This window comes from Beta vulgaris, chromosome 4, assembly GCF_026745355.1.
Source record: "Beta vulgaris subsp. vulgaris cultivar EL10 chromosome 4, EL10.2, whole genome shotgun sequence".
In the NCBI taxonomy this organism is placed as follows: domain Eukaryota; kingdom Viridiplantae; phylum Streptophyta; class Magnoliopsida; order Caryophyllales; family Amaranthaceae; genus Beta; species Beta vulgaris.
Genome location: NC_079205.1, coordinates 2,398,402 through 2,416,182, shown reverse-complemented (window position 1 = coordinate 2,416,182; position 17,781 = coordinate 2,398,402). Strand labels below are relative to the sequence as shown.

At 32.9% G+C, this 17,781-nt stretch overlaps 1 protein-coding gene across 3 annotated transcripts; it reads right to left on the bottom strand.

Annotated features, from left to right (window-relative positions):
- Positions 1–254: 254 nt before the first annotated feature.
- Positions 255–9,253, bottom strand: LOC104891749 (phosphatidate cytidylyltransferase 1). Of its 3 annotated transcripts, none has more exons than XM_010677498.3 (12): positions 9,166–9,253; positions 6,361–6,533; positions 5,552–5,811; positions 5,286–5,437; positions 4,927–5,068; positions 3,703–3,859; positions 2,620–2,667; positions 2,447–2,533; positions 2,015–2,143; positions 1,317–1,373; positions 858–941; positions 255–723 (listed from the first exon to the last, which is right to left on the bottom strand). In XM_010677498.3, exons 2-12 carry the CDS (start codon positions 6,424–6,426, stop codon positions 637–639), a joined length of 1,269 nt encoding a protein of 422 aa, XP_010675800.1. In that variant the 5' UTR covers positions 6,427–6,533; positions 9,166–9,253; the 3' UTR covers positions 255–636. The 3 variants fall into 3 exon arrangements, with proteins under 3 accessions (XP_010675800.1, XP_019104711.1, XP_048498482.1); XM_019249166.3 differs by having other exon boundaries at positions 6,361–6,477; XM_048642525.2 differs by lacking the exon at positions 6,361–6,533 and having other exon boundaries at positions 9,166–9,249.
- Positions 9,254–17,781: the final 8,528 nt, after the last annotated feature.

Genomic DNA, 17,781 nt, shown 5'->3' with positions numbered 1-17,781 from the left:
CAATGTGTTAGCTATGTCCACAAACATAAGAGAAACGATTTTTATTATCTTTGAAGAAAGAGAGTATAAATTATGAAATTACTGAATATGGAAGCAGAAGTTAATTAGAAGATTTATATAATACCCTACTAATTAAGCTAAACAGACTGGTCTGAAACCGAAACCGTTACTAAACCGCATACACTAATAATTTAAGTCATATTTCAACAATAGGTATATAGAGACAAAGATAAAAAGTAGCAAAGAAACAGAAGAAAGCAAAAACAAGTGTTACTCCATTTGATATGTACACAAAGAATAAGGTGATACAATAATTGTCCCAGTTCCTCTGATAGTACAGGTCTTGTATCTTCTCAATACTGGTACCAAAGTCATTATAGGATGAAATAAGACTAAGCTACCATCATTAGCGATCCAGTAAGAAAAATCTGAGTGAATAATTGAAAAGAAAACTCAACAAATTCGCTCTCAGAAACACTCCAGAATTTCCTGTCCCTCTCAGATGCTTAAACCACCCATTATACTCGAGCAGTCTACAATCTGCAGACGAAAAGAAGTGAAATCCTTGTTTTGCCATATACGTCAGTAGGGCCAAACACAAGAAACCGCCAATAACTCAAGCTTGAATGATTGTGGTTATGGATTGATTTGTTGCTCGTAGAATATCTGTCCGAGCCTCGTGTAAAGAGATTGCTGCTCCTCGAAACTGAGGTTGTTCAGTATCTAAACCACAAATAACCATCTTAATCACCCTAAATTGGCAGATAAAATATAGGAAAAATTGACCAAAACATGAACTATGATATATGCCAACATAGATGGACTTGGTGTCAGAGCAGGTTGATCTGAAGCTTTACCTGATCCAAAACTGTCTCAACAGAAAGGTCCCTGTACACAACGAAAGATTGATGATATATGTACGCAAAAACGCCCATCACCATCTGCATGAATGAAAATTCTATATTACATGATGAAAGTAATAGATGAATGAGTAGATGAGCACCCACCCATGTCTAGACTTGGTGCAATGTTCATTCCATCAGAGAACAATATCGATTTATTTGGTCGCCTATCTAAAGACTCTTCTACTCCTGCTGCTGTCGGATGAACCCGACTCTAAGGAGCATCAGGATAGCTATTCTCCTCAAATATAAACGGCTGTCATTACATTGTTTTTACTAATATTATATTATTCGGTAATTAACATACTAAGCACAAAGTGTCAAAGTGACAACGACATTTACATCTCAAAAGATACAAAGTGGCACTGACATCTTAACATTCACATTAACGTGCATACTCGGAAATGTCTGTACCTGGCAATCCATTCTATCAGTAAATCCTCCATGTCCAGGAATACTATCTCCAAAATCCTGCAACAAAATGAAGACATACAAAGTATCAGTAACTAGGAATATATTTCCAAACACGAGAAACCACTCATTGCAAACAAGGAAATCTTAGTTAACAACCGAGATTACTAGAGTTTGTCAATTCTACACATAAAAATGCTAAAACCACAAACTCACTCAAGGTACATTTATAAGAACCACAAAATACTTCCGTCCTCTGGCTTTCTTTAGTTGCACCATTTGCTGTTGCACATTTGCTGAGACACTTCTTTGAACATTAGTATCTCTACTTGTGTACAAGTAAAGTTATAAAAATTTGATATTTGGAATCCTAGCATTGAGACGAATCTAACAAGACCCCACTTGACTATGATTTATCTTATATTGTGATGCAACATAGCTTAACAAAGTTGGTTGATGAATAGTGCCAAAAAGTACATGGTGCAACTAAAAGAGAAGTATTAGTTTTAATTATGGTAATGCAACCCTAATTGAGTTAGAGATTTTTAGCCTTGTTTTTGAGATTAATGAAGCTTCATCAAGCACGATAATTAATATAGTGTCTTCACTGCAAATGCCCAACAATCAAAATGTAAGACAGCAGAAATAGAAGAGCTTAAAGATCATGTGAATGCTCCTTCTGCAACAACAAGGAGCTTTACCTTTATTTTCAATGCTCTCTTGAAACCACTGGCAAAAAAGCCTCCAAATGGTGCTATTATTGATGCAAACAGTCCTATACACAAGGCATGCCACTGTACTGGCAATATGCCGATTTCGTTGCGATGAAACTGCACAATATCATGAACAGATATGTTAAAAGCAACCTATGATCTAGAAAATTGGTGTGCTATAAGTCCTATAACATCCAACAGATTTCAAAAGAGTTGGGGCCTAAAACTCTAAGAATGCATGTTTTGCAGACTTCTATTACAATCTTTAGACTTTTGGACCCTTTTCCTTCCTTTTTTCATTTTTTACTCTATGTTAGATGAAGGAAATGCTCGTTAATATACTTAAATTGCAAATATGACTCGAACTGAATTTTGGATCCCAATGCTTCGTCAGCCAAGAGAACCTTCATAAATACTCACCCATCGAGCAACCCATTGTGGTAAAGCGTGATACTCAGGCTTAAACAGCGGGTCAGGATCACAACGAAGCCAGCTAGTAGATAAATCCTGCATGTTGTTATAGTAAGAGCCAAAACTTCTATGATTGTGAAATACCCAGTTGTGCAATGCTTTAAAATTTCACAAACAATTACCTTTCTAGGACATGTCATCCATTGGAAATGACCAAGTATGTTCCCAAGCTGCACAGCCCCAAAACCGAGCAAAAAGCAGATGGCTTCAGGTGATATATCAAATAGTTGGAGCACAATAAAACACCATATGCTCAGAGATGACAGTCAACGCGTATAGATATATTTCCTTTGTGTTATTTGCATTAATTGTTTTGTTATAAAACACACACAAAGAAGCTAATTTTTAAGACGTGCAGAACTGCAGATGTTTGGTGGAACAATGAGTAAATTACATTGACCTTACTGAGTCCAGGTATTCTCACATTGACATGCTAGATGCCTTCTTTCAAATTGAGTCCTGATGGAAAAACATCCTGTTGCATTTAGACAAATCCTGTTGCATCCCAAGAATGGAAAACTTTTTCCTTCCGGAATCGAAAAATACCACATTTCCCTCCCTCTTTTTCACATTCCTATTTCCTTCCTCCCATTCAGTCTCCTCTTTAACTTCAATTCTTGCTTTTCTCTTAAAACTTTTCTTGCAAAGAGCCAAACAAAGGAAAACTAATTTACAATTGCATCTTCTTTTGGAAAAATATCATAAGTAGTCTTTTTCGATTGAAAGTGTATTCCGTCCAACCACACATAGCCAAAAAGAAACATACATGTATATGGAACAGGAAACAGAATTAGACGAGAAAAGGAGCACTATAACAGCTCTTCTGCAAGTTATTCGTTCTGGTTATGAAATGAAATATGACGTTTTCATCGCGTTGCAAGTGGACCATATTTTAATTCCACATGCACGAAGCAAGCTACACTATATTTTCTAGGATTCTTCAGAAATGGTTATCTTCCACTATGACAAGATGCTTCTTTTTGACAATCAAACAGCTCAAGGGGACAAAAAGGTTGGTGACCCAACTGATCAAGGCATCATTTTGGTCGAATGGCTACTCTATCTAATGCTGCCAGGGCTTGAGTGCTGAACTACGCAATGCAGATAGGGTGAAAGTAATTCTTATGATTGTTAGTATCATAAATTGAAGTATTCAGTCAGCACTCTCAACTCATGCAAAATTAACTAGTTTACTTCAAACTCACCACAAATGCTGCAATCAGTGTTGTAACTGATGCTCCGATAAAACCCTCCCAGGTTTTCTTGGGAGAGAGCTTTATCAATGGAGTTCTTCCAAAAAAGAATCCAAAGATATAAGCGGCAACATCATTGACAGCTATGAGGATTGCAGGGAGTAGGAACCTAAATATATAGCACTGTTAGAGACTCGCTTTAAAAAATCAGGACCAATAATATATTCAGCAAGAAGACATAAGAGAAGAACAACCATACTGTACAAAGGGCAAAAACAGATATAGCTAATATCCAACACAACGGAGGCCTGTTATCAACATATAACTATACGAAATCAATGATGATTATTCCTGTATACGCTTTAATTTCTGAACCACCAATGCCAATAAGGCATCATCATATCTGAAATCTCCTGAACTGGGAGTTAGTTTGATATCCAAAAGCATGATATGAATAAAGTCAAGACTGGTATGCATTGGCAGCAGTTATAGATGTATAAAATCGGTTCATATAATATTTATCTTTAAACTGACCTAATATGATGTCATACATTTCTGTAGTTTCGGTCCAGAAGCAGCCATGAATAAAGTTAGGACCATTATGCATGGAATATGGATACTCAAGTAATATAACCCACTTAAATTATTATGCTATATATAATTTTAATGCCCTTGTAATGAAATACTGCAGTTAAGCACCCCCAAGTTTGGCAAAAAGAGCGCTTCACACATGCAGGAAGTATCATACAATTATCCAAGCTCAACTGATAAAGCTACATGATCAAGGTGTCCTGAGATAGTTGTTAAGTTCAGTATTTGTTATTATACCATGCTAAAATATAGAAAGAAAGTATCTTCTATTGGGTTTAGTCAAAATACGGATAGAACTCATACAAGTGCTATCAGCACACAGAAAATGAGTTCATCGAGTCTTAAGACCTTAAAGAGAAACTTAATAATCTATCATGAACTCAATGGAGAAAGAAGTTGAAAATGCTAAATGTCGACATATGACTGTCCTGCACATCGACGACAACCTTGCATTTTGGAGGTCATACTATTATCTCCTATAAATAAAATAGGTGCAAATGATAGAGAAGAAAGTTAACAAGCTGTCGGATTTCTCAGAGCATGTGGATAAATCAATAAGGAGGGCAGCATTTATAAAATTGGCTTCTCATCTTGAAAAAATAAAGGATTCTGATGACAAAGATATGAATAAATATCAGTAAGTACCAGAATATTCCTTCAAATATATTAGCTGCCATAAAGGAGGATTGGATGAAGACCACTATAAGAATCATGTGTGTCCATGCATATTGGCCAAACTGGTACTTGTACATCTTCTTCTTTAAGGTGAGGATGAAGCACATGAAACCTGATTGTCCACGCATAAACCCATATCAGGCGTTTAACAAAAATATAATAACACAAAATGAGTATATTGTGACTCAAATATCATTTCACACTGCCTTGAGGCTCAAAATAAACGATGCACTCATGAGTACAGACAAATAGAAATGCAGAATTGCAGATAATATAATTCAAGTTTCTTTGATGCCAGATTAGTGGCAGAAGCATAGAAGAAAAACAACCTGCAATATACAGGAAATAACATATAACCATCTGGTACTTGATAACACCACTAAGAAGCTTATAGGAAACTTTATCTGAAGTCACAGTATTGACAAGCTGTCGGTTGAGTATCCGGCCATACATAAATAGCACTGCTGTAAAGAAGAAGTGCCTGAGAAAATGAATATAAGAAAACTATTGATTGCCACTGTCAAGATCATACTGTCAAGTAGGTCACCAGAAAATTAGAAGGCAATTTAACATGGTAGATATAACTAAAATTTACCAGTTCAAAAGCCTAAATCCTGGAAGTCGCTTTTCTTCATGAGCTCTTCTACTCAAGGTAAAAAGCTCACTGACCATAAATATTTGTATGATAACCACCATGGCAAAGATGTAGAGATGACCGAGGTACACTATAATTGAGGCGAATGCAACCATCCAAAGGGATGAGTATGCACGGACCAACATAGATCGATACTTGTTTTTGTCATGAACAAGCAAATTGTTGCCATTCTGTTTACTCAAGTCTGAAGGGACCTGAAACTGAAGAGCAGAAACTTATTTCAGAAGAGAAGATCAGTAAAACCAGTAGAGCTAAATAGCAAGATTTACTATGACAGCAAAGACGCCCAGAAAGTCTCCTATAGTCCTATAGCACTAGTTGGCAGGTTCGAAGAACCATATAATGAAGACATAAACAATGAGTACCAAGCTTCCCTTCCCAACCAAAAAAATTGCTGTTTATATCAACCAGGCAAGTAACCTCTCTGTAAAATAAGGAGGATTTTAGAAAGCAATCTTTATGACAAGTCCACAGGCTATAATTTATTATAGTCACTATGTAAGGCATAAATCTTTGTTTTATGTCAAGAGACAAGATTAGTTCCTTTAGCCATAGTTGCGTAACTCAGATATAGTTGGGTAATGGGTGAAAAACCAAAGATAGACAAAGGGTAGAAGATGCTATGTCTACATGTTAAAGGAGCACAAACCTTAGCACTAGCACTATTACTAATTAAAATAAAGTCCAGAGAATGAGAATACAGATCCCATACGTGTAGAAGACTAACAGAGTAAAGCACAATTACTGACCTCACTAGATCGTCTACGATGCCGAACTCTAGGTGTTGATGGACCAGGACTACGTTCTCCGGGCATCTCTTAGTGTTATAAAGTAGCAACAAAAGGCAAGCACAACTCCTGGGCAATCTGTAATAACTACTATTAGTCTACAGATACTGCGTCGTGCATTCAAGAATATATTCCTGGAAACAGAAATGTCAAAAGATTATTGTTCTGCAAGCATGTAATTTGCATCCAGGAACTTAAATGATCAAAGGACCATCATGATTTGAAGGAACTTAGACTTGCACTAGTTATCCTCCCTGCACCACTCTTATATTATGCCTTTCCTTTATATTTCAGTAACTGATTTAATCATCCTACCAACCATCAGTCCTCTTTTCTGGATTTGTATTATCACATTAACAAAATGAACTATTGATACATGTAGGGTATAGGATAAGTTATCATGAAATGTTGTCAAGTCTTTAAATCACACAATCAACTAGCTTATCCGCAAGTTACCATACTAGCTAGTAGTAGTATCATTTAACAATAAGTCAACAACTATGTGACATAGTTGCAACCTTTAGAGGACGGGAAGAGTTCACAACTAATCACTATAAGGATCTATCCTTGAAAACAGAGAGGGTGTTTCTGTTATACCCTCAAAAGATGGATTAACTTGATCACTCAATTGAATAGATAGAACATGATTCTATAACTAGAAAACGGTTGCATAAGATAATTAAGACAGTATATCTTGGATCATGTAGAGAAGCCTGACAAAAGTAAAAATCAGTGATGCGAGTTTAAAGTTGTGTGATTGATCATTAAACAAGTCACATGTAATGCATGTCATATTAGCAATCTACGCTAGGCTTGGCATGATCACATGTCAATGCACGCCCGATATCAGTGTAATCTCAGCCTATCCAGGGTTCTTGCAAGATCAAAGATAAATGTATTATTCTTGAGATATCTCGTTTCCTTACGCTCCTGCTATGCCTATGAACTGATTGATCAATCCATCTGAATTTTCAATAAACCAGACAAAACAAAGGGGTTCGCTTCACTGATTTTGTAACCCCAGCTAACTAGCTACTATAAGTCCATATGTTAATTAGTTTCTCAGTATTACTCCATCTCTTGATGAATTGACCATTCGTATTAGTAATGCTTTTTTTTTTTCCACACACATCATATACCACCATGATAGATACTAAGAACTGGTTGGAAATCAAGTAATGAAAACAGTAAAAATCACACGCAGCAGAAGAAAGGCTAAGGTAAGGTGGTATAGATGTAATGGTAATAGGTTATGCAGTAGGTTACTTTCGAGTATGTTCTACTTTGTGCACAATCAACTAAGGACAGTATACTGGTTAACTTGTATCATCATACTCATGGCAAGACCAATCACCTAACCAGGAGAACTTTCTCATTCTTACACTTCATAATTTATATTTGACTCCCAAATCCCAGCCCCTCTACTTGTTGGTTTCTCTATTTCTCTCTTAAATATTCTAACAAATTTCTCTGAAAACATTCACAACCATTTACACAGCAAGTATGGTGGTGAATTCGTCTCAATTTCGATGTCATGATTTGCTCCATTGGGTCCTCAAATGGCCACCTCTAATTTTTTGGGAGTCCCTAGTATTAGTGTATCAATATTATGCGGATTACCATTGTGATATGCTACTATTCCAAATCACCGTGATAATTGAGTACAAGCTCCTTGGCAACTATCCATTTTTGAGTTCTTCTAGTATAAATATTCAATTACTAGTTGAGAGCTTCATCCTTGCATATTCATACATATGCACAAAAACACATGAAGGTTAAGGCCTCTTTCACAAAAAAGAAAGAAAAAAGGTCCAACAGGACCTTAATAGGATATATATATAAGACATAACTTATCTATTTGTTAGTCCCTCCGTCATACCGTCCCAATTTACTTGCTACTTATTCTTCCCTTGGACGTCCCAAATTACTTGTTAGTAACTTGTTACATACATTTTTCGCCAAGTTTAATATTTCTCAAGGGAGAAGGGTCCCGGATTAGTGTCAATTAATACGTTGAAACAACTTCGTAAATATATCTTTCATAGAGAAATCGAAAAGATCGATCAAAATAAAACAAGTTTCAAATCCCAAAGAAAAATCATTTATTAAAATTGATAAAACCTTTTCGATAAAATGAAAATTATATATATAGTCGGGAAATGTCATTCTTTTCACTTAAACTTGGTCCCGCGCATACTTTTTTCTCTATACTTTTACACATTATTTAAAGTTCGTACCACAATCTAATGTAGCAAGTAGTCAATTGATACCGAGGGAGTATCACTTCTATAATTTTACATCACATAAGTGATAAACAATTCCTCAAATAGCTTCAAGAAAAAAAATTATCTCACCAAACAACCCAAAAAAACTCATAATCTCCAACAAAAAAAAAAAGAACATTAACAAAACAATAAACATAACATAATCCAAATAAAACCCCACTAAAAACGACATTTTTATAACAAAGGGTACATAATTTACGTCAAATCATACATTATTAAAACTACCCACCATCATAAATGATAAATGAGATGATTTTAGCTGATTTAATCAAATCACAGTAATTATATCACTCAAATAATCATCAAATAGCATATTTTATCAATATGATATATTATAATATTGTACATTACAATTTTTCAATATTTCAAGCATTTAACGTGTAAAGGTTGTACGTATTTAATTTTTCAAACAGTATATATAATATATTACAAAAATAGTTGATCAAATTCAAAGAAATAAGAGAAATGAGAGAGAAAGTACCGAGAAATATCAATGATCTTTAAAAAGGAAGTTTTGATCAGATCATCTCATGAAGATTGTGAAGATGAAACTTCTGTTTTTGGGTTATTTAGGTCCCACAATTTTTGTAAGCAAGGCACGTTGTATGATCATATTATTTGTTGGATCCACACGTGGAATATGCTAGCATGGATACACGTATCAGGAGATGATTGGGGTTTGACCTGTTAGTACACTGCGACTTCTATTCGTCGTCGTGAAATTACTTAAAATCGTCCCAATTATCATGTAAATGTACCATTATATCCTTAACTGTTTTTACAACTCTCTCTCCACCACCACCTAAAATCACTAACCACCAATTATTACCTCTAATCCACTGACGATCACCACCGACAACAACAATGTATTCCGACGAGGTAAATTCTTTTTTTAACGAATTTCATGGGGATAACGTGTATTAGCTATGACCCTATTTGGCAATTGGCGGAATAGTTGATTGTATTAGCTATTTAAAAGAACTTTAATGGACCATGTTGGTAATTGATATTAACTTTATATAATGAGTTTTATAGAGATATGGTGAACTTATATACAATACAATGGATTTTATTAACGGAAAATATATAGTGAAGTTATATGCAATATAGTGGAGGATTTAGTTTAATTGTTTTAACATGCACGGAGAGGTAGGTTGTATAATATATTTGTCAAGACACGTGCTTTAACATATAGAAATATGTACGTAGTTTATGCATGATATAGTGAATGTCTGAATGATACAATGAATTTCTACTGAGTGTCATAATGATATGTTGGATTGTTCAGAAATGATATAGTTTTTGCATGATATAGTATGTTTTGAATGATATAGTGAATTTTGTCATGATATTATGGGTTTCTGAATGATATGGTGGATTGTTAGAAAAAATTAGTTTCTGATATAGTGAGTTTCTGAATGAGTGGATTGTTTAGAAATGACATGTATTTTTGACCTGGTGCACGCTAATTAATGTTAATGTTAATATGTATTTAGAGATATCAATATTTATATATATTATGAAAATGTGTGTGCAAGTAATGTACATTGTTACATCACCCCACCCCATACGATGATGTAGTAGCGCTTTATCCCCAACATGGCATTCATACTGATCAAAAAATTAGAATAGTGGTATCAAACTCGTGACCTCTTACTTTCTAATGTCATGGTACAACTAAAATATGACTTGTGCTTATGACATGATATCAACCCCCAAACATACATCCTCTTTATCTTATTAAATTACATGAGACATCTCTCGGACACAACAGCTAATTAATTATATAAAACATACATGTTCAACATACTTAAAGGCAAAAGATGGTTATCAATAAACATCAAATATTAACAAAAATATATTGTAATTACTTGGGCAAACAGAGTAGAGTTGAATTAACCCATCATTATAATTGTGATGCTATTCTAAACTATACTTCTCCACAAGTGCATATTGGCCTTTAAATAATTAATGAAAAACTAGTTACTGTATCGAATTCGGTATTAGTCAAAATCAGAATTAGTAAGAACTACAAATATAGACGAATAAATAGCAGCCTTTAAATGATTATATTAAAAACCTTAAGTTAGAGAGTAACACAAAAATAGCAAAATATGTAGAACTTCCGTTGGACTCACCAGAAAAAGTACTCATTTGATTAATTAGATCATCTAATAAGAGACCATTTGTTATGACTTCTATGTTTTTTTTTGGTTACTAACTGGAACCTCGGGTAAGAAGAAGGACCCTATTAACCGAACACCTCTCGCAGGTTAGGCAGTCCAGCTATGCATGTCCACCCTTGAGAATAGGGAAGTATAACGAAATCTTTTTCTCTCAAATACAAGTAATTAGTAAGGATGAGGAGCTAGCTCATGTGGTAGAACTCCCCTTTTTTTTTTATAAGGAAAGAAAACTAGGTTAGCCCCTAACATAGGACCAACCTAAAACATCCTTTCGGATGATAGAAAGGAAAGCAGGATCATGTAACTCAAACCATCGATGAGGAGAAATCACCGAGTGACCCTTGTTAGCCAGGAAATCCGCCGCTTGATTCGCTTCTCGGAAACAGTGAGAAAAATCAACTGCCCGAAAACCATTGCACAACATCCCTGCATCAATTATAATAGGCCAGGGGTTCGATCCTTACCCCCAGCATTATGCTGGGATATTTCCTTAGCATGCTTTGCATGCATTACCAGCCAATGTGTTGGTAGTTCCTACAAGGTTAGTAGCCTTGTAGAGGTTAGCCCTTAGGCTGACTTAATTTCCCAATAAAAAAAAAATACAAGTAATTAGTGTTCGAACTTGTGACTTCAAAGTTCAAAGTCACAAGGAAGTTACGTACCACCTCCACCAAACAAGCTCGATTTACGACTTTTATGTATATCAGTATATCTGTTAATCTTTTATATGCCCCCACAAATGAAAATGAAATTATTTTTCCAACTGGCAGATAGAGGCAATATAGGCTCTTTGACAATTGACATTACTTATTGGGCAAAGAAACTTATTCTTCTTGAATTAAATGAATAAGGGTCCATCTAACACCCCTAAAGGTAGCATGTCATGTGGCCCATGCTTAAGAATTTCTATTCATTTCTAATATCAGATAAATACAATAAATCTTCCTTTTTTTACTTGTTTTTATTTTAATGGCCAGATTAGTGAAAGAAAGTATATAAGTACTTTCCCCTCAAAAAAAAAGTATATAAGTACTTTTTTTTCTTTTATGAAAACTAGCTTTTGGTCCCGAACGATGTCCCATGTTATTAACATTTTCATGTTAAATTATATTTAAAACTTCCCACCCACTAGATGTTAAAATATATAGTTAAAAGTATCATCTAATGTTGGGTAGCTTATTAATTAGAACTTTAGTATATCAACTTGAGATTATGTAGTCGAATTGTATGGAGCATGTTACCAATTATTTTATGTTATTAATATTATATTATTATTATTATATATTATTATTTTATTATTTTATCAAGTAGTACTTGGTCTAGTGGGTGGGAAGTTTTCCCTTACCATTCTCCCTACTTTCAAGTGGTCTTGCCTGCAAACCCAGGTCGAGTTGACCAGTGTGAGGTTTCGGTCCGATTAGGGCGTCTTCTGCTCATCTTTAAAAAAATATTACTAATCATTTTAATGTGCATAATGATGACATAGTATGAAACAAAAAAAAGAAAAATGTCGTATGACGTGTAAACTTGTTTGAGAATTCTTTTCGATATATTAGTATAGATATAAGTCTAAATTATTGAAGATGAAAATAGGGACAAGTTGCATGTGAAATATTTTGGATGGTTCAATGGGCCACAACGTTACGGCCCCATAATCTTTTACCCTTCCTTGGGACTCACAAGTGGACTAAATTATGTTTTATTTCATCTTCCTATTTGATATCACTTAAAACAATAGAGCATACTATAGCCATTAGCCAATTTGGGTATATGTGTCACTTTCGGGTTAAATTATAGTTGCCTCGTTGGTATGAGATAAACTTAAAAGGTGGTAAATGAGTCAAGTTAAGACTTAATAGAAGAAAATAGACATATAAACTTAACTTAATTAGGGATAATTAAAAGGTAGACTTAAGACGGGAAGACCGCGCAAAAGTTAACTTATTTAAAATATTTTTCCCTATTTTATTTAATCTTATCTTATTTTTTTTCTGAAATAATTGAACAGAAGTTGAACAGAATATCTTACTTATCTTATCTTATCTTATCTTATCTTATCTTATAAGATCTTAAATAAGTTAAAATAAGTGGAACAGTTAATGGCCTTAGTGTTACTTATATAAAAAAAAATTGAGTTAATTAGTTACGCGAGCAGCTTGAATTTGAGTTGGGCAATTATGGGGTTCTATAGTTTTCTTGAGCTTAGCATTGTTGTACTCAAATAATATGCATATAAACTTTATTTTAGTAGTTATATGAGTTATCTGGGTTTAGGGGTGTTAATGAGTCTAGCTGGCTCGCAAATTATTTGAGCTAGGCTCGAAATTTTTTAAAGTCGAGCATAACAAAATTCGATTGGAAAAGTTGTGAGCAGACTTGAAATATGTTTTAGCTATATGATTTTCTATATTACCGAAATTAAGTAAAAATTTTGTACTCAAAGTATGCACAATACTTGTGAAAAACTCAAATTAAGTAGTCTAAACCTAATTATACATAATTTTTTTAACTCAAGTTGAGTTTTAAGGTAAATTGAACTAGAAAATTTAAGCTCGAAAAAGCTTGAAACTCGGCTTGAGTTCGAGTAAAAGTGTTTCGAGTTGAACCGAGCAACCCTAAATACAATCTCGATTTGGCTTGTTAACATTTCTACCTGGGTCATAAGATTTACGTTCTATCAGACTTCAACTAAATCAAGACCTAAAGGTGACAACCCTCTCTTTGCCTTAAGAATTGATCCCATGACCCTCAAATGGAAGATGAGCAAGGGCACCACCAAACTCAAGAGATTTCATATATATATATATATATGTCTTACAAGAGTCATTTTCCAAACCTGTAGTATGTATGTCATATATATTAGCTAATTGACATCCTCATCGATGAATTTATAGCAAAAGCATCATCAATAAAACAAACATCTACATTATTTCATATATATCTATATAAAGAAAAACACTTTTAGTTAATTTTTAACTATTTAAAGATGTGATAAAAATACATTTGGACCTTACACATCTACACTAATATATTAAAAGGCATTCCTGATTAAGATAGTGTATCACATAACACTATTCCTTAGAGTGTTTACTTTATTTAATTCACATATAATAAAAAAATTAAAAAATACATTGTATAAATCTTGATCCCATGACTTCAAACTTGTATATCAAAGTCTTAACCACTAAATAAATCAAATTATGCTTAGTGTTATAATTTTAAAGTAAACTACTAATAGATGAAAATTATAATTATCCGAGGCATAGCCCCGGCCTAAAGACTAATTATATAACTATAAAACATGTTCATTAGACTCGTCAGACAACAAAAAAAAAATATAATGCTAGCTAGCCTCACTCATATATGGATGATAAGACAAGCTTCCTCGAGACAATGCTCCACAAATTGCATGTAATATGGAAAAAGCTTAAAAAAGTAACACTTATATATAATATTACCAAATTAAATAAAGTAACAAAAAGGTTACTATCAAATACTATCAATCAAGAAGATTGATCATGGTAGCTTTAAGCAGATTACCAAAATCACTAATGCAAGAAAGGAACAAAAAGCTAGTACATCTACAGCTTATATATAAATATAATGCACTGTTATAAACTTGTAATAGTAATAAAGTAAATAAATTTACATAAAGATGCATGTTTGTAAGTGTTAATGTGACCTATTAATCAACTTTTTAAGGTTGTCTACTCGTGAAGATTGGTTGATATGTGCATGCCATCCCTGTGTCCACTCTTTTTAATTTATTAATTCATCTTAGCTGTATTTGTAGTCTTTTTTTTTGCATTTTGTTAAATTTTTTTTATTAGGAAAGATAATTGGTCCGATCCCTGTTAGGTTACTAGCCTGCAGGACACACGGCACACACCAGTAGCCTAGCAGGACACACCAGCTCAGAGGCTGGATACAAGGCTAAACAACCCAGAATTAAGTGTACCCAACATAGTTGGGATAAAGATTCGAACCCTGGGCAATATCCTAGAATTCGGGATGGTACTCCACTAAACTATCACTTTTCCATTTGTCCTGCCTCAAACAATATTATAAAAGAAGCCTCTTTTTTCTCATAGAAATATTACCTCTGTTTTTTTTCATTTGCTACATTGTTGTGTACGGTTTAAGATATTATTTAATTCTTAATATCTCTTATTTTGTTTAAGTAAAAATTATGAAAATTTGATATTATGAATCTACACGTCGAGGTGAATCTAACAAGACCACACATGACTATATTTTCACTTATAAAATAATTAAAAAAATTGGTCAAAATTAATGACTTTATTCTTAAAACAACAATGTAGCAAATAAAAAAAAACGAGAGAATATTTATTTTTATGCAGCTACGCCAAAAGTGAAAATTATTGCCGGTCAAAGAAGCAGCTCTAACTGGTCAGAAACAACAAAAACTCAAATGTCATCATCTCTAACTACCAACAAGACCCTGTTTGTCAAAAGGATGAAGGAGAAAATTTGACATGCAGGAATGGAAAAACAATTAATTGCTAGTAGGACTCTTGACTTAATTAATCAGATTTAATTTCTCCATCCATTTTTTCTTAGTTTTGAATATAATCTTGCAACCTGAAAAATGATTTGACCTAAATTATATAAATTGGTGAAATTAAAAGTTAAGGTGAGTCCAATAAAGATTGACCAACTGCGTGAAAAATAGAAAAAGTTTTAATAAGAGATCCAGATGACTAGCAGAAATAAGAAGTTGTTTTAGATCGATCTAAGTCATCATATGCCAAATTACTAGTTAGCTTGTGTGCTTCTTAACATGGGCGTAAAGTTGATTAAGTATGTTATAACTGAACTTGATATGAGCCGAGTTTAAACAACCTAATTTTGGTCAAAATGTAGCACATCTATGTTAGTTAATTAGATAATGTCTTGAGGTATAGACATGCTGAGACGTCATTTTAGAGCATTATAATCTTTGACTAATCCAAGATGTTTTGGTAGATTTATATGCCCAAACAATGGCCTGACATAACATTTCGACTTAAGAAGGCTCACGTTTTACGCCCTTTTTTCCATTATGATTTGAAAATTAATCGCAAAAACAGTTGTACTTGGTTACTATTATTCTCCACCATTTGTAATGGCCTCAAAAGATTTTTTTAGCCCAATATAGAAAAAAAGAGAGTGTAAAGAAAACTATTGAACAGTGACTATTTACAATTCTTAACCAAAAGTAAAAAGTTCAAATATATTTAAACTCCAAGGCTAATAAATTCTGCATAAATTAAGCTCATATGAATTAAGTTCGATACTAATAAATTTAAATAAGTTAGATTCCAGCTAGGCAATTAATTTAGATAAACTATTATAAGAGCCAATAAGGATTATTTAGCTTCATTGAATTCATAATTACAATAAGTCCTAATAAGTTAATATGAGTTATTTCCATGACAAATAAGTTTAGAATAGTTGAAATAAAATAAATAAAAATAATGTGAAGTAAATACATTCTAAATTACTAATCCATGTATCACTAATATTCCATTCACGAAAGCTTAGTAATACTTCGAGTAAATATACTCATTCATTCATATATCCCCCATTAGATTTCATAGAAATTTATGGGATTTGATAATTTAGGTCTTGTCTTTTGAACTTACTTTTTTCATATTATATCATTGAGTAATTCTAATAAAATTATATTTCATTGCAATTGCTTGAATATTGTCCTAAAACTTACCCCAATTTAATATCCAACCTAAAGTTTAGAGTTTGCAATTTGGGTAATCAATCATAATATTCATATTTGACTTCATATTGATTTATATTATTCCGAAGTATACCAAAAGATATACCTCTTTAACTTAAAATATTGGCTATTATTATGAAAAATTTATAATCTTAGGACATGTTCATTTATTTTTTTTTTGTATTTATGTCATGTAGTATTCGAGTTTATCAAAGTAGCTTTTTATTCAATTCAAATGGTACTATTATACAATGTCAAAATTGTTCATTATACTATAAATGACTTCTTTGACAATTTTTTTTTAATAAATAAGTTAGGTATGCACTATTGTCTATTGGTAAGAGTTTTGTTCATTTAAAGTTTGAAAGTAGAGTACACTATCCCATTGACCATAACATCTCTTCAAAACTTTCATAGTGCTTTCGAAATCTGAAAGTATTTAGAATTAAATTTTATCTTTCATATTTTCTGCACATTTTATATCGAAAATTATACATATTGTTTATTTAAATTTTAAGCAAATTAAATAAGAAAACATACACATAAATATTTTTAAAAGCATATAGGCTATGTTCAGTTCACCTTATTTTTGCTTATTTCAGATCTAATCAGATCAGATCAGAAAAAATAAGTTCAGATCAGATCAGTTCAGATCATGCTTATATTTAAAAATCATTATATCTTTCATTACATATTAGTAAAAATTATAATAATTGAATATTAATAAAGTACTCATTGAGACGAATCAAACAAGACCCCATATGACTATATTTTTTCTTATATATTGAGAAAAATCTAAAAGATAAGATCTTGTAATCAGAAAAAATAAGTTCAGATTAAATCAGATCAGGAAAAATAAGTTCAGATCAGATAAGTTCAAATCAGAAAATTTCATGTCAATATTTGCCGTACCCTTCAATCATGGAATTCATGACCATGTAAGTGCAAGTCCAAGACTGTCATTTGACAGGTAACAATGTCTTCATCAATAAATACCACAAGTTTGAAAAAAAAAAAAAACCATGGGTCTCAATTTCTCAAACAAGAAAAAGAAAATATTATTATTACAAGAAAAAAAAAAGTTTTTTTTTTTTTTTTTTTTTTTTTTTTTTGAGTTCAGACAATCATATAGTGTTCACAAATGTGGGTCCTACTACCACACTAATTTTCTCTCTCC